At 39.9% G+C, this 26,874-nt stretch overlaps 1 protein-coding gene across 5 annotated transcripts in view; it reads right to left on the bottom strand.

Annotated features, from left to right (window-relative positions):
* setd3 (SET domain containing 3, actin histidine methyltransferase) overlaps positions 1–26,874 on the bottom strand; it is a 412,972-nt gene that overhangs the window by 350,074 nt on the left and 36,024 nt on the right. For all 5 annotated transcript variants that reach the window (XM_077538338.1, XM_077538340.1, XM_077538339.1 and 2 more), the window contains one exon: positions 23,955–24,047. In XM_077538338.1, the coding sequence (XP_077394464.1) occupies positions 23,955–24,047 (93 nt within the window). The remainder of the gene's footprint in view (positions 1–23,954; positions 24,048–26,874) is intronic.

Below are 26,874 nucleotides of genomic sequence, written 5' to 3' on the forward strand. Positions count from 1 at the left end.
GCTTAATAACTCCCCGGTACATGCTCCAAAAAATCCCAAACTTGACATGTATGTTTATCGTCAAGGCCTGAAGCTATCTCTATGACAACATTCAGTTATATATGCAGCGCCACCTAGCCCTTGAGGCATAAAAAAAAAAATACCCCACATACGGTATTTTGTACAAAAAATGTAAACTCATTCTAAGTGTGATAACTAAGTCATTTATGAATATTCTTTTAGTTTCCACCACTCAAAATGGTCACTGGCATCAGACTTATCCAAACATATATATATTTTTATTTATTTTTGATAGCCTCTGTGGACATTAAAAGCAATATCGTGAATGAAGGATATGCTTAATAACTCCACGGTACATGCTCCAAAAAAAATCCCACACTTGACATGTATGCTTATAATCAAGGCCTGAAGGTATCTCGATGACAACATTCAGTTATAAATACAGCGCCACCTAGCCCTTGAGGCTTATATATAAAAAAAAAACACATACGGTATTTTGTACAAAAAAATGTAAACTCATTCTAAGTGTGATGACTAAGTCATTTCTGAATATTCTTTTAGTTTCCACCACTCAAATTGTTCACTGGCTTCACACCGATCCAAACGTATGTACGTTTCCATTTTGTTTTATTCATTTTTGATTGCCCCTTTGGACAATAAAAGTAACATTGTACAATGAGTACAACGAGCGATGATGTATATATACACTTTTACAAAAAATACCAATCAGGGCAACTCATTGCCTAAAAATAAAAAAGGACGCTGATTTTTGCAGGTCTTAACAATCACCAAAACCCGTTGAGCTTGACACACACTGGCAAAAAAAATATTCTACATGTAAACGTTTATAATGCCATTTTCAAAGAAATTTTGCTTCCAATATGCCAGTACCCCAACGTGCCAGTACCCTAACGTGCAAGTACCCCAACGTGCAAGGACTCCAACGTGGCCCGGGCTGCGAGGGCCCTTTATAGCTGCTCGCAGCTCTAGTTATTATTCTTCTTCTTCTTCTTTATTCTCCGCAAACAATCGCGATTTTGGGTACCTAAATATTCACGAAAACTCACCGAACTTTGCACACTCCTCAGGTCCGGCGAAAAATTTGATATTATGAAGTCGTTATAACAACGCGACTCTATAGCGCCCCCTAGCATAGAAAAATAAAAACCAAGCCCGGCACGTTTGAGCTAGAGCAACGAAAATTGGTAGGCACGTGTAGCACACCGAGACGCACAAAAAAGTCTATTGGGACCATGTAGCTAAAATGTACAGGAAGTGAGCTATGAATTTTTTAATGTCCAATTTTGGCCTATTTTGGCACATTCACTGTGGTCATGCTTTTTCCCCCTATGCAAACATTTTTCATCCCATTGACTTCAAACTTGGCATTTATCATCTCAAGACCTAAGAGAACAGCTGGGCAAAAAGTCTTGCCTTTTCGAAATACTATATGACGGGGGCGGGGCATCAAATATTGCCTTTAAAATTTCATTTGTCCAGAAAGAGCAAATGCTGAATAACTCCCATGTACAAGCTCCAAAAAATCTCAAACTTCTCAGGCAACGTAATAGTCACGGCCTGAAAACATCTATATGACAAAATTCAGTTCTACATATAGCGCCACCTAGTGGTTACAATAAATGTCGTACTTTACGTTTTTAGCTACTGTGCTGAGCTCGTTGAAGGGATCCAGTTGAAAATTGGTCAGAAAAGCCTTAAGATGTTGATGATGCCCCACACCGAATATTGTAACTTTTCGCCAAAGGGCGTGGCCGCTACGGTGACGCAAAGTCTGAAGATTTTTCGTGACAATAAAAGCTGCATTAACTTGACCGAGATGATCCTATCTTCTCAAAATTTCACACATTTGATGAGAGTCCAGCTCTAAAGACATCTACTAACTTACATTTCATCTAACTGATAGCGCCACCTAGTGGCAATTTTTTTTCTTACGAATTTTCTTCTACGTTTTTCTCCAAACACGTTAACTGGACCTACCTCATATTTGCTCAGATGAGGGTTTCGGCCTTCATGATGTCACAACACGAAGTTTGTGAGTTTTCGCGAATTGCTGTGGGCGTGGCTAAGCGCTGTTCGCCAAGAAAACAACGCCAGTTTTGAGGGTCTAAACATGCACAGAAACTCCTGAAACTTGGCACACACATCTGGCCTGGTAAAATGAGCAATATTTTATTGTTGATTGTGCTATTTTTAAAAAAATGACTCAATAGCGCCCCCTCGAAATTTTTAATGAAGCAGCCCCGGTTGTACGTTTAAGCAAGAACGACGAATATTTTTAGGTGTATGAGGGAGCCCAAGACCTACAAAAAAGTCTCTTGTACCCATATGCTAAAATGAACAGGAAGTGAGCTACGAATTTTTGAATGTCCCATTTTTGATGATTTTTACACATTCACAGGGGGCAGACTTTTGCCCACTTCTCCTATACGTTTCATCCGACTGAGTTAAGACTTGGCCTGGACCATGTCAAGACCTGAGCCAACGACAGGGGGAAAAATTTTGACTTTTCGAAATACTATATGATGAGGGCGGGGCATCAAAATGTGTGTTTCGCAATGAAAAATGATATGCTTGATAACTCCCCGGTACATGCTCCAAAAAATCCCAAACTTGACATGTATGTTTATCGTCAAGGCCTGAAGTTATCTCTATGACAACATTCAGTTATATATGCAGCGCCACCTAGCCCTTGAGGCATGAAAAAAAAATACCACACATACGGTATTTTGTACAAAAAATGTAAACTCATTCTAAGTGTGATAACTAAGTCATTTATGAATATTCTTTTAGTTTCCACCACTCAAAATGTTCACTGGCATCAGACTTATCCAAACATATATATATTTTTATTTATTTTTGATAGCCTCTATGGACATTAAAAGCAATATCGTGAATGAAGGATATGCTTAATAACTCCACGGTACATGCTCCAAAAAAAATCCCACACTTGACATGTATGCTTATAATCAAGGCCTGAAGGTATCTCTATGACAACATTCAGTTATAAATACAGCGCCACCTAGCCCTTGAGGCTTATATAAAAAAAAAAACCACATACGGTATTTTGTACAAAAAAATGTAAACTCATTCTAAGTGTGATGACTAAGTCATTTCTGAATATTCTTTTAGTTTCCACCACTCAAATTGTTCACTGGCTTCACACCGATCCAAACGTATGTAAGTTTCCATTTTGTTTTATTCATTTTTGATTGCCCCTTTGGACAATAAAAGTAACATTGTGCAATGAGTACAACGAGCGATGATGTATATATACACTTTTACAAAAAATACCAATCAGGGCAACTCATTGCCTAAAAATAAAAAAGGACGCTGATTTTTGCAGGTCTTAACAATCACCAAAACCCGTTGAGCTTGACACACACTGGCAACAAAAATATTCTACATGTAAACGTTTATTATGCCATTTTCAAAGAAATTTTGCTTCCAATATGCCAGTACCCCAACGTGCCAGTACCCTAACGTGCAAGTACCCCAACGTGCAAGGACTCCAACGTGGCCCGGGCTGCGAGGGCCCTTTATAGCTGCTCGCAGCTCTAGTTATTATTATTATTCTTTATTCTCCGCAAACGATCGCGATTTTGGGTACCTAAACATTCACGAAAACTCACCGAACTTTGCACACTCCTCAGGCCCGGCGAAAAATTTGATATTATTAAGTCGTCATAACAATGCGACTCGATAGCGCCCCCTAGCATAGAAAAATAAAAACCAAGCCCGGCACGTTTGAGCTAGAGCAACAAAAATTGGCAGGCACGTGTAGCACCCCGAGACGCACAAAAAAAGTCTATTGGGACCATGTAGCTAAAATGTACAGGAAGTGAGCTATGAATTTTTTAATGTCCAATTTTGGCCTATTTTGGCACATTCACTGTGGTCATGCTTTTTCCCCCTTTGCAAACATTTTTCATCCAATTGACTTCAAACTTGGCATTTATCATCTCAAGACCTGAGAGCACAACTGGGCAAAACTTCTTGCCTTTTTGAAATACTATATGACGGGGGCGGGGCATCAAATATTGCCTTTAAAATTTCATTTGTCCAGAAAGAGCAAATGCTTAATAACTCCCATGTTCAAGCTCCAAAAAATCTCAAACTTCTCAGGCAACGTAATAGTCACGGCCTGAAAACATCTATATGATAAAATTCAGTTATCCATGTAGCGCCACCTAGTGGTAACAATAATTGTCATACTTTACGTTTTTAGCTACTGTGCTGAGCTCGTTGAAGGGATCCAGTTGAAAATTGGTCAGAAAAGCCTTAAGATGTTGATCATGCCCCACACCGAATATTGTAACTTTTCGCCAAAGGGCGTGGCCGCTACGGTGCCGCAAAGTCTGAAGATTTCTCGTGACAACAAAAGCTGCATTAACTTGACCGAGATGATGCTATCTTCTCAAAATTTTACACAATTGATGAGAGTCCAGCCCTAAAGACATCTACAAACTTATATTTCATCTTACTGATAGCGCCACCTACTGGCAATTTTTTTTCTTACGATTTTTCTTCAATGTTTTTCTCCAACCATGTTAACTGGACCTACCTCATATTTGCTCAGATGAGGGTGTCGGCCTTCATGCTGTCACAACACGAAGTTTGTGAGTTTTCGCGAGTCGCTGTGGGCGTGGCTAAGCGCTGTTCGCCAAGAAAACAACGCCAATTTTGAGGGCCTAAACTGGCACAGAAACACACGAAACTTGGCACACACAGCTGGCCTGGCAAAATGAGCAATTTTTTATCGGCGATTGTGCTATTTTTACAAAAATGACTCAATAGCGCCCCCTAGAAATCTTTAACGAAACAGCCCCAGTTGTACGTTTAAGCAAGAACGACGAATATTTTTAGGTGTATGAGGGAGCCCAAGACCTACAAAAAAGTCTCTTGTACCCATATGCTAAAATGAACAGGAAGTGAGCTACGAATTTTTGAATGTCCCATTTTTGACGATTTTTGCACATTCACAGGGGGCAGACTTTTGCCCACTTCTCCTACACGTTTCATCCGACTGAGTTAAGACTTGGCCTGGACCATGTCAAGACCTGAGCCAACGACAGGGGGAAAAATTTTGACTTTTCAAAATACTATATGATGAGGGCGGGGCATCAAAATTTGTGTTTCGCAATGAAAAAGGATATGCTTGATAACTCCCCGGTACCTGCTCCAAAAAATCCCAAACTTGACATGTATGTTTATCGTCAAGGCCTGAAGTTATCTCTATGACAACATTCAGTTATATATGCAGCGCCACCTAGCCCTTGAGGCATAAAAAAAAAATACCCCACATACGGTATTTTGTACAAAAAATGTAAACTCATTCTAAGTGTGATAACTAAGTCATTTATGAATATTCTTTTAGTTTCCACCACTCAAAATGTTCACTGGCATCAGACTTATCCAAACATATATATATTTTTATTTATTTTTGATAGCCTTTATGGACATTAAAAGCAATATCGTGAATGAAGGATATGCTTAATAACTCCACGGTACATGCTCCAAAAAAAATCCCACACTTGACACGTATGCTTATAATCAAGGCCTGAAGGTATCTCTATGACAACATTCAGTTATAAATACAGCGCCACCTAGCCCTTGAGGCATTTATATATATATCCATCCATCCATTTTCTTGACCGCTTATTCCTCACAAGGGTCGCGGGGGCTGCTGGCGCCTATCTCAGCTGGCTCTGGGCAGTAGGCGGGGGACACCCTGGACTGGTTGCCAACCAATCGCAGGGCACACAGAGACGAACAACCATCCACACTCACACGCACGCACACCTAGGGACAATTCGGAGCGCCCAATTAACCTGCCATGCATGTCTTTGGAATGTGGGAGGAGACCGGAGTACCCGGAGAAGACCCACGCGGGCACGGGGAGAACATGCAAACTCCACCCAGGAAGGTCCGAGCCTGGACTCGAACCGGAGACCTCAGAACTGGGAAGCGGACGTGCTAACCACTCGACTACCGTGCCGCCCCATTTATATATATATATATATATATATAAAAAAAAACACATACGGTGTTTTGTACAAAAAATGTACACTCATTCTAAGTGTGATAACTAAGTCATTTATGAATATTCTTTTAGTTTCCACCACTCAAATTGTTCACTGGCTTCACACCGATCCAAACGTATGTACTTTTCCATTTTGTTTTATTCATTTTTGATTGCCCCTTTGGACAATAAAAGTAACATTGTGCAATGAGTACAACGAGCGATGATGTGTATATACACTTTTACAAAAAATACCAATCAGGGCAACTCATTGCCTAAAAATAAAAAAGGACGCTGATTTTTGCAGGTCTTAACAACCACCAAAACCCGTTGAGCTTGACACACACTGGCAAAAAAAAATATTCTACATGTAAACGTTTATTATGCCATTTTCAAAGAAATTTTGCTTCCAATATGCCAGTACCCCAACGTGCAAGGACCCCAACGTGGCCCGGGCTGCGAGGGCCCTTTATAGCTGCTCGCAGCTCTAGTTATTATTAGGGCCCGAGCAGCGACCGCTGCGAGGTCCCTATTGTTTTTGTAAAAATTATTATTAGGGCCCGAGCAGCGACCGCTGCGAGGTCCCTATTGTTTTTGTAAAAATTATTATTATTATTATTATTATTATTATTATTATTATTATTATTCTTTATTCTCCGCAAACGATCGCGATTTTGGGTACCTAAACATTCACGAAAACTCACCGAACTTTGCACACTCCTCAGGCCCGGCGAAAAATTTGATATTATTAAGTCGTCATAACAATGCGACTCGATAGCACCCCCTAGCGTAGAAAAATAAAAACCAAGCCCGGCACGTTTGAGCTAGAGCAACAAAAATTGGCAGGCACGTGTAGCACCCCGAGACGCACAAAAAAAGTCTATTGGGACCATGTAGCTAAAATGTACAGGAAGTGAGCTATGAATTTTTTAATGTCCAATTTTGGCCTATTTTGGCACATTCACTGTGGTCATGCTTTTTCCCCCTTTGCAAACATTTTTCATCCAATTGACTTCAAACTTGGCATTTATCATCTCAAGACCTGAGAGAACAACTGGGCAAAACATCTTGCCTTTTTGAAATACTATATGACGGGGGCGGGGCATCAAATATTGCCTTTAAAATTTCATTTGTCCAGAAAGAACAAATGCTTAATAACTCCCATGTTCAAGCTCCAAAAAATCTCAAACTTCTCAGGCAACGTAATAGTCACGGCCTGAAAACATCTATATGATAAAATTCAGTTATACATATAGCGCCACCTAGTGGTTACAATAAATGTCATACTTTACGTTTTTAGCTACTGTGCTGAGCTTGTTGAAGGGATCCATTTGAAAATTGGTCAGAAAAGCCTTAAGATGTTGATCATGCCCCACACCGAATATTGTAACTTTTCGTCAAAGGGCGTGGCCGCTACGGTGACGCAAAGTCTGAAGATTTTTCGTGAAAATAAAAGCTGCATTAACTTGACCGAGATGATCCTATCTTCTCAAAATTTCACACATTTGATGAGAGTCCAGCCCTAAAGACATCTACTGACTTATATTTCATCTAACTGATAGCGCCACCTAGTGGCAATTTTTTTTCTTACGAATTTTCTTCTACGTTTTTCTCCAAACACGTTAACTGGACCTACCTCATATTTGCTCAGATGAGGGTTTCGGCCTTCATGATGTCACAACACGAAGTTTGTGAGTTTTCGTGAATTGCTGTGGGTGTGGCTAAGCGCTGTTCGCCAAGAAAACAAAGCCAGTTTTGAGGGTCTAAACATGCACAGAAACTCATGAAACTTGGCACACACATCTGGCCTGGTAAAATGAGCAATATTTTATTGTTGATTGTGCTATTTTTACAAAAATGACTCAATAGCGCCCCCTAGAAATTTTTAACGAAGCAGCCCCGATTGTACGTTTAAGCAAGATCTACGAAAATTTGTACGTGTATGAGGGAGCCAAAGACCTACAAAAAAGTCTCTTGGACCCATATGCTAAAATGAACAGGAAGTGACCTACGAATTTTTGAATGTCCCATTTTTTACGATTTTTGCACATTTTCAGAGGGCATACTTTTGCCCACTTCTCCTACACGTTTAATCCGACTGACTTATGACTTGACCTGGACCATGCCAAGACCTGAGCCAACAACAGACGGAAAAATCTTGACTTTTGGAAATACTATATGATGAGGGCGGGGCATCAAAATTTGTGTTTCGCACTGAAAAAGGATATGCTTAATAACTCCACGGTACATGCTCCAAAAAAAATCCCACACTTGACATGTATGCTTATAATCAAGGCCTGAAGGTATCTCTATGACAACATTCAGTTATAAATACAGCGCCACCTAGCCCTTGAGGCTTATATAAAAAAAAAAACCACATACGGTATTTTGTACAAAAAAATGTAAACTCATTCTAAGTGTGATGACTAAGTCATTTCTGAATATTCTTTTAGTTTTCACCACTCAAATTGTTCACTGGCTTCACACCGATCCAAACGTATGTACGTTTCCATTTTGTTTTATTCATTTTTGATTGCCCCTTTGGACAATAAAAGTAACATTGTGCAATGAGTACAACGAGCGATGATGTATATATACACTTTTACAAAAAATACCAATCAGGGCAACTCATTGCCTAAAAATAAAAAAGGACGCTGATTTTTGCAGGTCTTAACAATCACCAAAACCCGTTGAGCTTGACACACACTGGCAAAAAAAATATTCTACATGTAAACGTTTATTATGCCATTTTCAAAGAAATTTTGCTTCCAATATGCCAGTACCCCAACGTGCCAGTACCCTAACGTGCAAGTACCCCAACGTGCAAGGACTCCAACGTGGCCCGGGCTGCGAGGGCCCTTTATAGCTGCTCGCAGCTCTAGTTATTATTCTTCTTCTTTATTCTCCGCAAACGATCGCGATTTTGGGTACCTAAATATTCACGAAAACTCACCGAACTTTGCACACTCCTCAGGTCCGGCGAAAAATTTGATATTATTAAGTCGTCATAACAATGCGACTCGATAGCGCCCCCTAGCGTAGAAAAATAAAAACCAAGCCCGGCACGTTTGAGCTAGAGCAACAAAAATTGGCAGGCACGTGTAGTACCCCGAGACGCACAAAAAAGTCTCTTGGGACCATGTAGCTAAAATGTACAGGAAGTGAGCTATGAATTTTTTTATGTCCAATTTTGGCCTATTTTGGCACATTCACTGTGGTCATGCTTTTTCCCCCTTTGCAAACATTTTTCATCCAATTGACTTCAAACTTGGCATTTATCATCTCAAGACCTGAGAGAACAACTGGGCAAAACATCTTGCCTTTTTTAAATACTATATGACGGGGGCGGGGCATCAAATATTGCCTTTAAAATTTCATTTGTCAAGAAAGAGCAAATGCTTAATAACTCCCATGTTCAAGCTCCAAAAAATCTCAAACTTCTCAGGCAACGTAATAGTCACAGCCTGAAAACATCTATATGATAAAATTCAGTTATACATATAGCGCCACCTAGTGGTTACAATAAATGTCATACTTTACGTTTTTAGCTACTGTGCTGAGCTTGTTGAAGGGATCCATTTGAAAATTGGTCAGAAAAGCCTTAAGATGTTGATCATGCCCCACACCGAATATTGTAACTTTTCGCCAAAGGGCGTGGCCGCTACGGTGACGCAAAGTCTGAAGATTTTTCGTGAAAATAAAAGCTGCATTAACTTGACCGAGATGATCCTATCTTCTCAAAATTTCACACATTTGATGAGAGTCCAGCCCTAAAGACATCTACTGACTTATATTTCATCTAACTGATAGCGCCACCTAGTGGCAATTTTTTTTCTTACGAATTTTCTTCTACGTTTTTCTCCAAACACGTTAACTGGACCTACCTCATATTTGCTCAGATGAGGGTTTCGGCCTTCATGATGTCACAACACGAAGTTTGTGAGTTTTCGCGAATTGCTGTGGGTGTGGCTAAGCGCTGTTCGCCAAGAAAACAACGCCAGTTTTGAGGGTCTAAACATGCACAGAAACTCATGAAACTTGGCACACACATCTGGCCTGGTAAAATGAGCCATATTTTATTGTTGATTGTGCTATTTTTTACAAAAATGACTCAATAGCGCCCCCTAGAAGTTTTTAACAAAGCAGCCCCGGTTGTACGTTTAAGCAAGAACGACGAATATTTTTAGGTGTATGAGGGAGCCCAAGTCCTACAAAAAAGTCTCTTGGACCCATATGCTAAAATGAACAGGAAGTGAGCTATGAATTTTTGAATGTCCCATTTTTTACGATTTTTGCACATTCACAGGGGGCAGACTTTTGCCCACTTCTCCTACACGTTTCATCCGACTGAGTTAAGACTTGGCCTGGACCATGTCAAGACCTGAGCCAACGACAGGGGGAAAAATTTTGACTTTTCGAAATACTATATGATGAGGGCGGGGCATCAAATTTTGTGTTTCGCAATGAAAAAGGATATGCTTGATAACTCCCCGGTACATGCTCCAAAAAATCCCAAACTTGACATGTATGTTTATCGTCAAGGCCTGAAGTTATCTCTGTGACAACATTCAGTTATATATGCAGCGCCACCTAGCCCTTGAGGAATAAAAAAAAAATACCCCACATACGGTATTTTGTACAAAAAATGTACACTCATTCTAAGTGTGATAACGAAGTCATTTCTGAATATTCTTTTAGTTTCCACCACTCAAAATGTTCACTGGCATCAGACTTATCCAAACATATATATATTTTTATTTATTTTTGATAGCCTCTATGGACATTAAAAGCAATATCGTGAATGAAGGATATGCTTAATAACTCCACGGTACATGCTCCAAAAAAAATCCCACACTTGACATGTATGCTTATAATCAAGGCCTGAAGGTATCTCTATGACAACATTCAGTTATAAATACAGCGCCACCTAGCCCTTGAGGCTTATATAAAAAAAAAAAAAAATACCCCACATACGGTATTTTGTACAAAAAATGTACACTCATTCTAAGTGTGATAACTAAGTCATTTATGAATATTCTTTTAGTTTCCACCACTCAAATTGTTCACTGGCTTGACACCGATCCAAACGTATGTACGTTTCCATTTTGTTTTATTCATTTTTGATTGCCCCTTTCGACAATAAAAGTAACATTGTGCAATGAGTACAACGAGCGATGATGTGTATATACACTTTTACAAAAAAATACCAATCAGGGCAACTCATTGCCTAAAAATAAAAAAGGACGCTGATTTTTGCAGGTCTTAACAATCACCAAAACCCGTTAAGCTTGACACACACACTGGCAAAAAAATATTCTACATGTAAACGTTTATTATGCCTTTTTCAAAGAAATTTTGCTTCCAATATGCCAGTACCCCAATGTGCCAGTACCCTAACATGCAAGTACCACAACGTGCAAGGACCCCAACGTGGCCCGGGCTGCGAGGGCCCTTTATAGCTGCTCGCAGCTCTAGTTCTTCTTCTTCTTCTTCTTTATTCTCCGCAAACGATCGCGATTTTGGGTACCTAAACATTCACGAAAACTCACCGAACTTTGCACACTCCTCAGGCCCGGCGAAAAATTTGATATTATTAAGTCGTCATAACAATGCGACTCGATAGCGCCTCCTAGCGTAGAAAAATAAAAACCAAGCCCGGCACGTTTGAGCTAGAGCAACAAAAATTGGCAGGCACGTGTAGCACCCCGAGACGCACAAAAAAGTCTATTGGGACCATGTAGCTAAAATGTACAGGAAGTGAGCTATGAATTTTTTTATGTCCAATTTTGGCCTATTTTGGCACATTCACTGTGGTCATGCTTTTTTCCCCTTTGCAAACATTTTTCATCCAATTAACTTCAAACTTGGCATTTATCATCTCAAGACCTGAGAGAAAAACTGGGCAAAACATCTTGCCTTTTTGAAATACTATATGACGGGGGCGGGGCATCAAATATTGCCTTTAAAATTTCATTTGTCCAGAAAGAGCAAATGCTTAATAACTTCCATGTTCAAGCTCCAAAAAATCTCAAACTTCTCAGGCAACGTAATAGTCACAGCCTGAAAACATCTATATGATAAAATTCAGTTATACATATAGCGCCACCTAGTGGTTACAATAAATGTCATACTTTACGTTTTTAGCTACTGTGCTGAGCTTGTTGAAGGGATCCATTTGAAAATTGGTCAGAAAAGCCTTAAGATGTTGATCATGCCCCACACCGAATATTGTAACTTTTCGCCAAAGGGCGTGGCCGCTACGGTGACGCAAAGTCTGAAGATTTTTCGTGAAAATAAAAGCTGCATTAACTTGACCGAGATGATCCTATCTTCTCAGAATTTCACACATTTGATGAGAGTCCATCCCTAAAGACATCTACTGACTTATATTTCATCTAACTGATAGCGCCACCTAGTGGCAATTTTTTTTCTTACGAATTTTCTTCTACGTTTTTCTCCAAACACGTTAACTGGACCTACCTCATATTTGCTCAGATGAGGGTTTCGGCCTTCATGATGTCACAACACGAAGTTTGTGAGTTTTCCCAAATTGCTGTGGGTGTGGCTAAGCGCTGTTCGCCAAGAAAACAACGCCAGTTTTGAGGGTCTAAACATGCACAGAAACTCATGAAACTCGGCACACACATCTGGCCTGGTAAAATGAGCAATATTTTATTGTTGATTGTGCTATTTTTACAAAAATGACTCAATAGCGCCCCCTAGAAGTTTTTAACGAAGCAGCCCCGGTTGTACGTTTAAGCAAAAACGACGAATATTTTTAGGTGTATGAGGGAGCCCAAGACCTACAAAAAAGTCTCTTGGACCCATATGCTAAAATGAACAGGAAGTTAGCTACGAATTTTTGAATGTCCCATTTTTGACTATTTTTGCACATTCACAGGGGGCAGACTTTTGCCCACTTCTCCTACACGTTTCATCTGACTGAGTTAAGACTTGACCTGGACCATGTCAAGACCTGAGCCAACGACAGGGGGAAAAATCTTGACCTTTCGAAATACTATATGATGAAGGCGGGGCATCAAAATTTGTGTTTCGCACTGAAAATGATATGCTTAATAACTCCCCGGTACATGCTCCAAAAAATCCCAAACTTGACATGTATGTTTATCGTCAAGGCCTGAAGCTATCTCTATGACAACATTCAGTTATATATGCAGCGCCACCTAGCCCTTGAGGCATAAAAAAAAAATACCCCACATACGGTATTTTGTACAAAAAATGTAAACTCGTTCTAAGTGTGATAACTAAGTCATTTATGAATATTCTTTTAGTTTCCACCACTCAAAATGTTCACTGGCATCAGACTTATCCAAACATATATATATTTTTATTTATTTTTGATAGCCTCTGTGGACATTAAAAGCAATATCGTGAATGAAGGATATGCTTAATAACTCCACGGTACATGCTCCAAAAATCCCACACTTGACATGTATGCTTATAATCAAGGCCTGAAGGTATCTCGATGACAACATTCAGTTATAAATACAGCGCCACCTAGCCCTTGAGGCTTATATAAAAAAAAAAACCACATACGGTATTTTGTACAAAAAAATGTAAACTCATTCTAAGTGTGATGACTAAGTCATTTCTGAATATTCTTTTAGTTTCCACCACTCAAATTGTTCACTGGCTTCACACCGATCCAAACGTATGTACGTTTCCATTTTGTTTTATTCATTTTTGATTGCCCCTTTGGACAATAAAAGTAACATTGTGCAATGAGTACAACGAGCGATGATGTATATATACACTTTTACAAAAAATACCAATCAGGGCAACTCATTGCCTAAAAATAAAAAAGGACGCTGATTTTTGCAGGTCTTAACAATCACCAAAACCCGTTGAGCTTGACACACACTGGCAAAAAAAATATTCTACATGTAAACGTTTATTATGCCATTTTCAAAGAAATTTTGCTTCCAATATGCCAGTACCCCAACGTGCCAGTACCCTAACGTGCAAGTACCCCAACGTGCAAGGACTCCAACGTGGCCCGGGCTGCGAGGGCCCTTTATAGCTGCTCGCAGCTCTAGTTATTATTCTTCTTCTTTATTCTCCGCAAACGATCGCGATTTTGGGTACCTAAACATTCACGAAAACTCACCGAACTTTGCACACTCCTCAGGCCCGGCGAAAAATTTGATATTATTAAGTCGTCATAACAATGCGACTCGATAGCGCCCCCTAGCATAGAAAAATAAAAACCAAGCCCGGCACGTTTGAGCTAGAGCAACAAAAATTGGCAGGCACGTGTAGCACCCCGAGACGCACAAAAAAGTCTATTGGGACCATGTAGCTAAAATGTACAGGAAGTGAGCTATGAATTTTTTAATGTCCAATTTTGGCCTATTTTGGCACATTCACTGTGGTCATGCTTTTTCCCCCTTTGCAAACATTTTTCATCCAATTGACTTCAAACTTGGCATTTATCATCTCAAGACCTGAGAGCACAACTGGGCAAAACTTCTTGCCTTTTTGAAATACTATATGACGGGGGCGGGGCATCAAATATTGCCTTTAAAATTTCATTTGTCCAGAAAGAGCAAATGCTTAATAACTCCCATGTTCAAGCTCCAAAAAATCTCAAACTTCTCAGGCAACGTAATAGTCACGGCCTGAAAACATCTATATGATAAAATTCAGTTATACATATAGCGCCACCTAGTGGGTACAATAAATGTCATACTTTACGTTTTTAGCTACTGTGCTGAGCTTGTTGAAGGGATCCATTTGAAAATTGGTCAGAAAAGCCTTAAGATGTTGATCATGCCCCACACCGAATATTGTAACTTTTCACCAAAGGGCGTGGCCGCTACGGTGACGCAAAGTCTGAAGATTTTTCGTGAAAATAAAAGCTGCATTAACTTGACCGAGATGATCCTATCTTCTCAAAATTTCACACATTTGATGAAAGTCCAGCCCTCAAGACATCTACTGACTTATATTTCATCTAACTGATAGCGCCACCTAGTGGCAATTTTTTTTCTTACGAATTTTCTTCTACATTTTTCTCCAAACACGTTAACTGGACCTACCTCATATTTGCTCAGATGAGGGTTTCGGCCTTCATGATGTCACAACACGAAGTTTATGAGTTTTCGCGAATTGCTGTGGGTGTGGCTAAGCGCTGTTCGCCAAGAAAACAACGCCAGTTTTGAGGGTCTAAACATGCACAGAAACTCATGAAACTTGGCACACACATCTGGCCTGGTAAAATGAGCAATATTTTATTGTGGAATGTGCTATTTTTACAAAAATGACTCAATAGCGCCCCCTAGAAGTTTTTAACGAAGCAGCCCCGGTTGTACGTTTAAGCAAGAACGACGAATATTTTTAGGTGTATGAGGGAGCCCAAGACCTACAAAAAAGTCTCTTGGACCCATATGCTAAAATGAACAGGAAGTGAGCTACGAATTTTTGAATGTCCCATTTTTGACGATTTTTGCACATTCACAGGGGGCAGACTTTTGCCCACTTCTCCTACACGTTTCATCCGACTGAGTTAAGACTTCGCCTGGACCATGTCAAGACCTGAGCCAACGACAGGGGGAAAAATTTTGACTTTTCGAAATACTATATGATGAGGGCGGGGCATCAAAATTTGTGTTTCACAATGAAAAAGGATATGCTTGATAACTCCCCGGTACATGCTCCAAAAAATCCCAAACTTGACATGTATGTTTATCGTCAAGGCCTGAAGTTATCTCTATGACAACATTCAGTTATATATGCAGCGCCACCTAGCCCTTGAGGCATGAAAAAAAAATACCCCACATACGGTATTTTGTACAAAAAATGTAAACTCATTCTAAGTGTGATAACGAAGTCATTTATGAATATTCTTTTAGTTTCCACCACTCAAAATGTTCACTGGCATCAGACTTATCCAAACATATATATATTTTTATTTATTTTTGATAGCCTCTATGGACATTAAAAGCAATATCGTGCATGAAGGATATGCTTAATAACTCCACGGTACATGCTCCAAAAAAAATCCCACACTTGACATGTATGCTTATAATCAAGGCCTGAAGGTATCTCTATGACAACATTCAGTTATAAATACAGCGCCACCTAGCCCTTGAGGCTTATATAAAAAAAATAAATAAATACCCCACATACGGCATCTTGTACAAAAAATGTACACTCATTCTAAGTGTGATAACTAAGTCATTTATGAATATTCTTTTAGTTTCCACCACTCAAATTGTTCACTGGCTTCACACCGATCCAAACGTATGTACGTTTCCATTTTGTTTTATTCATTTTTGATTGCCCCTTTGGACAATAAAAGTAACATTGTGCAATGAGTACAACGAGCGATGATGTGTATATACACTTTTACAAAAAAATACGAATCAGGGCAACTCATTGCCTAAAAATAAAAAAGGACGCTGATTTTTGCAGGTCTTAACAATCACCAAAACCCGTTGAGCTTGATACACACACTGGCAAAAAAATATTCTACATGTAAACGTTTATTATGCCATTTTCAAAGAAATTTTGCTTCCAATATGCCAGTACCCCAATGTGCCAGTACCCCAACGTGCAAGTACCCCAACGTGCAAGGACCCCAACGTGGCCCGGGCTGCGAGTGCCCTTTATAGCTGCTCGCAGCTCTAGTTCTTCTTTTTATTTGTTATTATTCTTTTCCGCAAACAATCACATTTTTGAGACACTAAACGTGAACGAAAACTCATCAAACTTTACACGCAGATCGGGCCTGGCGAAAAATTTGATATTTTAAAGTCGCCATACATGATAACAGAAAAATGGCTCTGTAGCGCCACCTACATAGCTTAAACGGATCCCTGTCCCGCTACGATTGTCCTACGGCTATGAAAATTGTGTGGCACCTGTAGCATATCCAGATGAACAAAAACCTCTTTGATATGTGTACCCTAAAATAGACAGGAAGTGAGGTATGAGTATTTAAATGTCCAATTTTGGCCCATTTCTGCACATTTACAGGGGTCATATTTTTTCCCGCTTCTCCTAAACGGTTAATCCGATTGACTTCAAACTTGGGATGTACCATCTCAACACCTGGGACAACACCATGGTAAAAAATCTAAAGTTTTTGACATACTATATGACGGCGGCGGGGCATCAAATTTAGAGTTTCAAAATTCTTACTTAACGAAGCATTGGCGGTTGTAAGTTTAATCTAGAGCTACGAAAATTGGTACACATATGTAACAGACTAGGATCTACAAAAAAAGTCTGTTGGTGCCATATGCTAAACCTAACAGGAATTCCGCCAGAGGCGAGGCATCTAATTTTGTGTTTCAAAATTCTTACTTAATGAAGCATTCCAAGTTGGACATTTCACCTAGAGTTACCAAAATTTGAAGACATATGTAACAGCCCTCAAGGTACAAAAAACTCTTTTTGAACCATATGCTAAACCGAACAGGAAGTCCGCCATTTTGATTTACTTTGGAACGTGTTGCCATTTTTTGGGCCTTTTCATATGGGTCTTATTTTAACGAACTCCTCCTACAGAGTTTATCTGATCATCTTCAAACTTGGTGTGATTCATCTTAAGATGTTGAAGGTGAAAAGTTATTGAAAGCTTTTTATTTCTTCGCACGCTGTTGCCGTGGCATGCACTTGTTTGCAAAGGAAAAAATCCTTCTTAATGAAGCATTCCCAGTTGTACGAAACAGCTAGAGCTATGGAAATTTGGAGACATATGTAACAGCCCACGATGTACAAAAAAGTCTCTTGGTGCCATGTGCTAAACCCAACAGGAAGTCCCCCAGGGGCCATCATATTTTGAGCTAAAAAAAACTCCTCTTTAACGAAGCATTCCCGGTTGTACGTTTCACCTAGCGCTATGATAATTTGGAGGGATACATAATAGCCCACGATGTACAAAAAGGTCTCTTGGAATCATGTGCAAAACCAAACAGGAAGTCCGCCATTTTGATTTGCGATGGGATTTGTAGCCATTTTTTGTGGCCTTTTTTAGGGTCATATTTTAACGAACTCCTCCTACAAAATTCATCCGACCGTCTTCAAACTTGGTGTGTTTCATCTTAAGATGTTTAAGATGCTAAGTCATCGAAAGTTTTTTATTTTGTCGCACGCTGTTGCCATAGCGATGCATTGTTTGTCAAGTAAAGTGCTGCTGTTTTTGTTTTTTTTGTCTATATATGTGTGAAAACTCATGAAACATTGCACACACATCAGACTTGTAATGAACATGAATTCTTAGAGATTTATTGTGCAATTTGCAATAAATCGTGACATCTAGACATTTTTATGGAGCATTTCCGATTGTATGATTCAAGCGCTCTATAACTAAAGATGACTTGACCTAGATTTGTGAAAACTGGGAGGCATACCTATTTGCCTAAGACCTACAAAAAGTATTCTGTAGCCGTATGCTAAACCTAAAAGGAAGTCCGCCATTTTGAATTTATTTTATTTTGGCCTTTTGATAAAACTTTGCACACACAAGGCTTGTCAAAAACATTTTAGATGGTCCTTGTCCTATTTGACAGTACCCCAACGTGCCAGTACCCCGACGTGCAAGTACCCCAACGTGGCCCAGGTTGCGAGGGCCCTTTGTAGCTGCTCGCAGCTCTAGTTTTAAGACTTTTTTTTTTTGTAGGTCTTGGGCTCCCTCATACAGCTAAAAATTTTCGTAGATCTTGCTTAACCCCGGGCTTACACCGGATGCGGTTGCGATGCGGTTGTGGTGCGTTCCGGCGACGCAAGCAATTAGATTACATTCATTCGAATGGTGCAGTTTACACCACTTGCGTGTGCGTTGCGTGTCAACTGCGTCTCAGCTGTGGGGTGCCGCAGCCCTTCTGCAAGGATAGACCTATTTTCTATTTTTGCCGGACGCCGCAGCGGTAGGCCTCCGGTAAATGGCAAGCTACCACAAAACACATCGAGCGGGATAGGAAGACCAACGCAGTTTTAAAATAAATTTCCGGTTACCTTTCAAGATAAAACACTCGCCAGCTCCTATTTCGCAAGCATGCTAGCAAAACATGATGTGGGCGTAGACGGGCCTGGAGTTAACGTGCGAGGTGCTCATTCACGGTTAAGACACCAGCGAACATGGACGAGGAGAGGTTTATATTGGAGGTAGAAAGCCACAAAATAATAAAAGCCCACCTCTCTTTCTGCTTCTCTGTTGAGCACAGACTTTCTGTGTGTTTGTCGTTGTTTTGAATGCCACAATGTCACGGTCACGCGAGACACGGCGGGAAGTGGTCGGTGACGGAGCTGCCGGACCGCAGCTGTGCGGAGCCGGTGTGGATTGGCCAAAAAATTGACGTGTCCGGAGCACGCAGTCAAGACGCACCGCACCGCAGCCGCACCGCACACGCAACCGGTGTAAAACCGGGGTAAGAAAAAACTAAGTGCTGTGAGGAAATGGGCATCCCTGAACGAAGGCTCCACCTATTGTGTTGATGTACATTCAAAAGAGGAAGCGGACGCGCTCCAAGCTCAGCCCATTTGAAGTGCTCTTCGCCGCCCCACCTCATGTTGGTCTGGAACCACCGAACAAACCTCCGCCGTCTACAACAATGCATGAAGATGCCATGCTATCATATTATACTAATCTGTCCTCTGCTTTGTCTAATGTCAGATGTCAGAAGTGGGAGCTGCAATGCCGAATCCAGCATCGAGCCCGCTGTACACTCTCCAACACGGTGACTACATGATGAAGGACTTCCATAGAAAGAATTGGCAGTGCAGATGGTGGGAAGGTCCTGACCAGGTCCTCTTCATGACACAGACAGCGGTCAAAGTTTCCGAGAGGGCCACCTGTGTCCATGCAAGCAACAGCAAACTGGTGTCATCAACGCCAACATTAGCTGAGCCCAGTGCTTCTCAAATAGTGGGGCGGGCCCCCCCTTCTCAAATAGTGGGGCGGGCCCCCCCAGTGGGGCGCGAGGGTCCATCAAGGGGGGCGCGTTTGACCTCGGGGAACATGCTTTTTTATTTATTTATCTTTTTATTTTATTGTCTTTACTGTCCTAGAATAAAGTGCAATTGCACCTCCACTACATTAAGGGGCAGTGGCGCTCTCATTATTGTCAGAGTGTGCGCAGGGAGCATTCACTCGGTGGTGTAGGGGTTTTGTTTGCACAGAAAATAATTGAGAAGCACTGGCTTAGGCCAATATCAGCTAAAAGAGCATCACAATTTCATCATTTTAATTCCATACAATGCCAGAGGCCCAGATTCAAAGGCAATAAATATGCTATACTTGGCTAAAGAAATTTAATCTTTCTGTCATCCATTCATCCGAATGCATCGTTCAGCGGTTAGCCATACATTGAGCTTGCTATGTTTTCATAAATTGTCTTATGATTGTTCCTTTGATTTGGTTGTCTGGTCAACTGTCCTCACACTCAAGGTTGTTTATCTGATGCATTATTATTATTATCACAATCATCATCATCATTATTATATTACCTCAAATTGTAACCACCTTTTCTCAAACCCCCCTTGCTCACCCACTTTGAGGCCACTGAAGAGAGAAAGTTGACAACATTCGCTTGCACCTCTCCACTGTTGTTGTCCAGCCTCAACATATTGCTGACCCACCATCTGCCATTGTCCAGCCTCTTTGCTCCTTCTCCAGTGTCACACAGAAGGAGGTTGAGGATACAATAAAGAAAATGAAGCCATCCATTCATATGGTTTGGACCCTCTCCCCACATCCGTGCTTAAGGCTAACATTTCTGCCATCTCTCCACTCATCACCAGGATCATAAACCATTCCCTCTTAGTTGTGCATATATCGCCTGTCTTAAAAAAACGTCTGTTATCAGACCACTTGAAAAAATCCATACTCGATACAGAAATGTTCTCCAACTACAGATCAATCTCAAACCTTCCATTACAAACTAAAGTTATGGGTAAAAAACAGTTGCAGCACAACTTTTGGCACATTATTATTTTTTTTTTAAGAGAGCTCAGAATTGTTCATTCGGTAGTCTTACCGATTCAACATCTTATAATCATTGCTCTCGCTCTTTTTTTTTTTTTTTTTTTTTATGTGCGCGTGTTTACGTGCATGTGTGTGTGGGGGGGTGCGAATGTGCAGGGCTGCGTGCGTGTGTGCGAATTTGTGTAAATTTGAACTCATTAGTTCACCTAAAACAGGCAACCCAAAATGTTGAAAGAGCCATACTGGACCAAAAAAACAAAAAACAAATATGTCTGGAGCCGCAAAAAAATTAAAAGCCTTATAAAAGCCTTATAATGAAGGCAACACATGCTGTATGTATCTATAGTAGCCATATTAGCCTACAATCAAAATGATTAAGTTAACTACAAATACATAATGAGCCTTCATGATTAAATGTTTATTTTTCCTGCAGTGCATTATGAATGACGCACCACAACTACTCTGTTGTGCGATGCCGCCTCAAGTTTAACTTCATTAGAAAATCAATGAATTATGTGTCATTGCTTTGATGAAATTAAAGAAATGCAATATTTTGATGTTTTTATTTTGAGGATTCGAAAAAACAACAAAATTGTTGAGAGATTATGTCCTCAGTTGATTGTTTATAAGTACTCATCTTACGTTACGCTTGTGCCACTGTGAGGCGCTCAAACACTATTCTTTTATCTTTCTTTTACTTCCGTGTCACTGTTGAGCCTGACGGCCGTTGAATGCAGACGTGTTTTGTTGTGCTCCTCAATAAATATGCCATACTTGGTTAAAGAAATTTCATCTTTCCGTCATCCATTCATCCGAATGCATCGTTAAGCTGCCAAAACCTAACAAAAATGGAATGCATAACGTGCCCCTTATCTGGGCAACAAAACGCAGCCTGCATTTCTAAAAATAAAACGTTAGCCTTTTGAAAAGGTAAACTATATACAACTAAATTAATACAGTTCAAGTTTGACGTCTGTGCAAATGCCAAGCAAGTCAGTACAATGGTAAAAATGAAGCAGCATCCTCTTTTTTTTTTTTTTTTACACGCAACCAACGCAGCTATCCTCAAACCTCAGCAACAAAACACAATAATATCCCTAGCGACGAAGTGGCGCAAAACCTCACCCTGGACAGCCATCGGACTTTGTTGTGTAGCAGGAGATCGAAATATTCGCTGTCAACTTCATCAAGCTTAATGCACGGAAATGACGGTTGTTCCAACCATCCTTCCACATTGACAATGAATGCAAATGATTCTGTCCAAGAAACGTTAAATCCTCTGTTCTCCTCAGTTATTTTTCTCTTTTTCACTTTGCGATCCATGGCCCATCACACAGCCGCCGGTTCGTTTTTACAACAGCAACCTGCCTGGCATCCCACCCTATTGATAGAAACGTGTGTCGCAGGCTATGACGTAAATCTTCGTTGGCAGAAATGTTGAAATTTAATATTTATTCTACACATTTTTACAGCATTGGAAAACGTTAAGAATGTGTGTGTCCTGTTTGTCCTCCTTCAGAAACCATATTAAGACAAAAAATATATTTCTCTTCCCCATCTTTTTCCATTTTCAAACATTTTTGAAAAATCTCCAGGGAGCCACTAGGGCGACTCTAAAGAGCCGCAGGTTGCCGACCCCCGACCTAAAACCTAATAAAAATCCCATTACCCTTCACCTTAAACAGACACTTCAGAGTCTCGCCAGAGTCGTGAAGTTCAGAAGGTCAGGAGACCAGAGGAAAGGTCAAAGGAAAGAAAGAAATCAAAGTGAAATCCAGCACCAACACCACATGCCACCCACATGGTTACAAAACCAGAGTCTTACGCCAACCCCAGAACAACAAATTAAGTAAATCTCAAGAGACCAGAGGAAAAACTAAAGAGAGAAAGGAGGGAAGGATATATGAAACCGATTGAGGTCCACAGACACCAGCACCCACTGATTCAGCGAGCAGTGGGAAAGGCAAATTATGTTTGAATTTCAGTAGATGCTGGTGTGATGGATCTGGCATGCATAAGGACCGCCACCAAAGAGGGGAGGCGTCGCCCGCGGCACAGCAAAGAAAGCATGCCCCCCCCAGTATCCCTCAAGCCGCGGCAGCACCAAGGCACAACCCCCAACACCCCCGGGCGGCCACCGGCCGGAGAGCCAAACCAGAGATCGTCAACACATTAAAGTTCTTAACGATCTAATATTGTCATAGCGCCCACCCCCTAAGTGCATTTCAGTCCTCCATTATCTCTCTATTCAATAAACATTAACCATTAATTGAGGTTACAAGAGCGTATAAAGGGCTAAATAACGCATGGATGATAAGGGATAAAGATTAGAATGCAATGCATGTAAAAAGAAAAACATTCTATACAAAATATTTATAAACTGGGAACTATGGAAGCTGAAACAAAGTATAAGACCGACAAAAATAAACTATTGAATAGTACTTGAACATGTCAGAAAGATCATTACTATTCATTATTATAGCAGAATAAAAGCAACACACAAGAAATATGGAAAATACCAATTGTAGTTACGCTTAAGGCCAGCGATGAGGTCGCGAGTAGAAAAGTGACAAACTCCACAATGCACCTTTTAACAAAGACATTATAGAGGATCAGAAAAAGGTTTGTTTTCCATTTTTCAATTTCAACATTTTAAATGAGAAAAAGGTGACAGCTCGTTAAATTGATGCATTTCACAGGATGTTTAGAAAATTTACCCCATATTTTGATACATAGACCATGGCTGGCAATTACTTCTCATCAAACAACTGCCATTTATGAATTAACTGTAGTCAAGATTATTACCCCTACAACAACAATTATTATGATAATTTCAATAAATTGTTTAGAGTGAAACCTTTAGCGCTGTGTGAAAGGTAGAGTACAAAATTTATGTAATTATTATATAATAATAAAATATATTGTGAAATTTCTCAACTAAGCAGGTTAGAGATGGAAAATTACCCTTCTGTTTCTTGCGGATTTTCTCCACCAGATTTCGAATTTGTACATATTCCTCCCACTGTTCACTGGCAGATGGGGCTTCACTGCTGCACTCTGCGAAAAAATATAAAAATAAAATAAAATAAAATAAAATATTAAAAAATGGACACCACAAGGCATAGTGTCATAGGCCATCCACTCTTAACCCATTATAGCCGAGCCGGGAGCATTCTCGCACTCTTCTACCTTGAAACCCAGGAAAGCAGACATGTCTTTTTGTTTTGTCGAAAAAATACAGGCGGTGATGTGGACTGCCTGTACGGCTGCTGCGGGCTCCTGTACACCTACCGATGATGTCACATACCGCAGCTTCGCTATAGTAGGGTGACGTCATCAGCAAGCACGCCAGCCACCAAACGAAGGATCCCAAAAAAACGAGCGTAAACCGAAGCGAGCCGCTCAAGGTTAGATGATGTGTATTTATTTATAAGCACCTCGATTTCACGATTTAGCTCATTTTCACATTGTGGTACTTTCAATGGACGAATTAATCAAATTATATACACACATATATATACTAGTGCTGTCAAACGATTAAAATTTTTAATCTGATTAATCACACTTTTTAATTTTGATTAATCACGATTAATCAGCTAAATTACTTACGTATTCGCGTAATATAAATTAAATTCAAAATACCATAATATTTTGACATTAACGCATTTTATTATCTGAATGTCATTTGCAAACATTGATTAAATGCATGTAAGCAAATGCATGCATGCTTGTATTGCTCAAAACGTAAAAGCATGATAGAATAATTGTTGAATTAATAAGAATTAACTAACAAGTGTGATTTGCAAAAGATGATTTGATTGATTTAACTATATTGTTTTTATCATACATTTGCTAAGTTTTCAGAATCCTTCATATTAAATATAGTGTTTGCAGCGAGAGCAAAACTGCTCTTGAAGATCTGGAGACCAAAATTACGCATCCGTTGGCAATCGAAAGTGGCTTTGCATGAAACGTGATGTTTATTGAGATTCTGCAAAGTCATGATCAAACGTCAAAGAAGAACCTGGATGGAGAAGATAATCGGTAACTCTTTCGCTTCCCCTCCCCTTAGTATTTTGAGTGTCAGGCAATCTGAATAAAAAGAGAGGGTTTAGAGGGACTGTTTTAGAAGCATAGGTTTGAATTGTATGGCACAGTTCTCCTCTGCTCTCCTCGCTAGCGTGTTAAAAGGTATTACGGTGTCTTTCTCTCCTTTTTGTGTCTGTGTAAAATTATTATAAAAGTGTCAGTATTGATGAACCTGACATTTCTTTGGTGCCGAAACCCGGGACCCAATATGCCTGACGTTTCCGGGAGCTGAGTCGACGTCCAGGTAAAGACCTCGGCCGTGGCATTATATCCCTTATTTTGGGAACCCGGCCTTCGCCTCTGCGCCTGGGAGCCAAGGGTTGACGGGTAACCCAGGGAGAGAAGACATCTTTTGGTAAGTACTTCACCCGCACTCCGGTGGAGTATGAGTAAGATGCGGTTAGAGTAAAAGTGAAAAAAAAAAAAAAAAAAAAACTGAGAGTCAGAGTAGACTTTAAAACTGAGAGTCAGAGTAGACTTTAAAACTGATAGTCAGAGTAAGACTTTAAAACTGATGGTCATAGGAGACCCTAAAACCGATAGAAGTGAGCTTGCGTGTGAGTGTGTGAATGAGTGGTTACAAAAAAAATAAAAAAAATAAATAATTTTTTTTTTTTTTAAAAGACAGTCAGAGTGACACTTTAAAACTAAGGGTCAGAGAGGACCCTACAAACTGATGGTCAGAGAAGACCCTAAAACCCGAAAAAAGAAAAACTAAAACTTATAGTCAGAGTAGACTCTAAAACTAAAAAGTCAGAGAAGACTTTAAAAGGGCGGCGGTGTCCTGTTGCGCGCTTAAACTCCGCAGTGTGAATGTGTACAGTGTGACTGGAGGTTCGCTACCTCATGTGAACAGGAAATTTAGTGACAAGCTGTCTGAGGAAGCAAAGGCAAGAATTCTCCGCCACTTGTGGTAGAAGCTTGAGAATTACCTCAGACGGGAAGTGATTGTCACCCTGTTCAAGGTTGAAAAAGTCACCCTAGGTGAACCGTTGACTCCAAAAAAAGGAACTAAAGAAAATATCTGCATACAAATTTCTAATGTAAATATTGAACGGGTAAGCCAACACAATGTGTTGGGAATAACTATTGACGAGATGCTTACATGGATTCCTCACATAACACAGTTAAAAAAAAATACTGGCAAGAAGTATATCCATCCTCTACAGAACTAAAAAAATATTGAGTCAAAAGGCACTCCAAATAATCTATAATGCATTGATTTTGCCTTATTTGACTTACTGTGTTGAAATTTGGGGAAACACTTATAAAAGTCGATTGCAGCCGTTGATGGTATTACAGAAAAGAGCAGTAAGAATTATCCATAGTGCTCCTTATAATGCACATACACATAAATTGTTCATTGAAGCTAAACTATTGAAATTATATGATCTAATAAACTATAGAACTATTCAAATAATGTATAAGGCGGCTAGACACTGTCTCCCTTATAATTTGCAAACATGCTTTCAGGAGAAGGAATCGAAATATGATTTAAGAGAGAAACTTGTGTTTGTTCAGAGATGTGTTAGAACTACACTAAAGTCATTTTCGATCTCCTGTATGGGTGTAAAATTATGGATTTCATTAGACTGTGGACTAACTGGAATACAGACACTATCTGGATTTAAGAAAAAATATAAAGAATTGGTATTAATTAGTTATAATGAAGAAAATGTTTAACCTGTCTTTTGTTTTATTTTTGTGTGTGAGAGCAATAACTTGTGTTAAAAACAAGGAGGGAACTGCAACACAGAAATGTAAATACGTCTGACTATGTTGTTGAAGTGCAAGG

Source organism: Festucalex cinctus, chromosome 12, assembly GCF_051991245.1.
Source record: "Festucalex cinctus isolate MCC-2025b chromosome 12, RoL_Fcin_1.0, whole genome shotgun sequence".
NCBI classification, from domain to species: domain Eukaryota; kingdom Metazoa; phylum Chordata; class Actinopteri; order Syngnathiformes; family Syngnathidae; genus Festucalex; species Festucalex cinctus.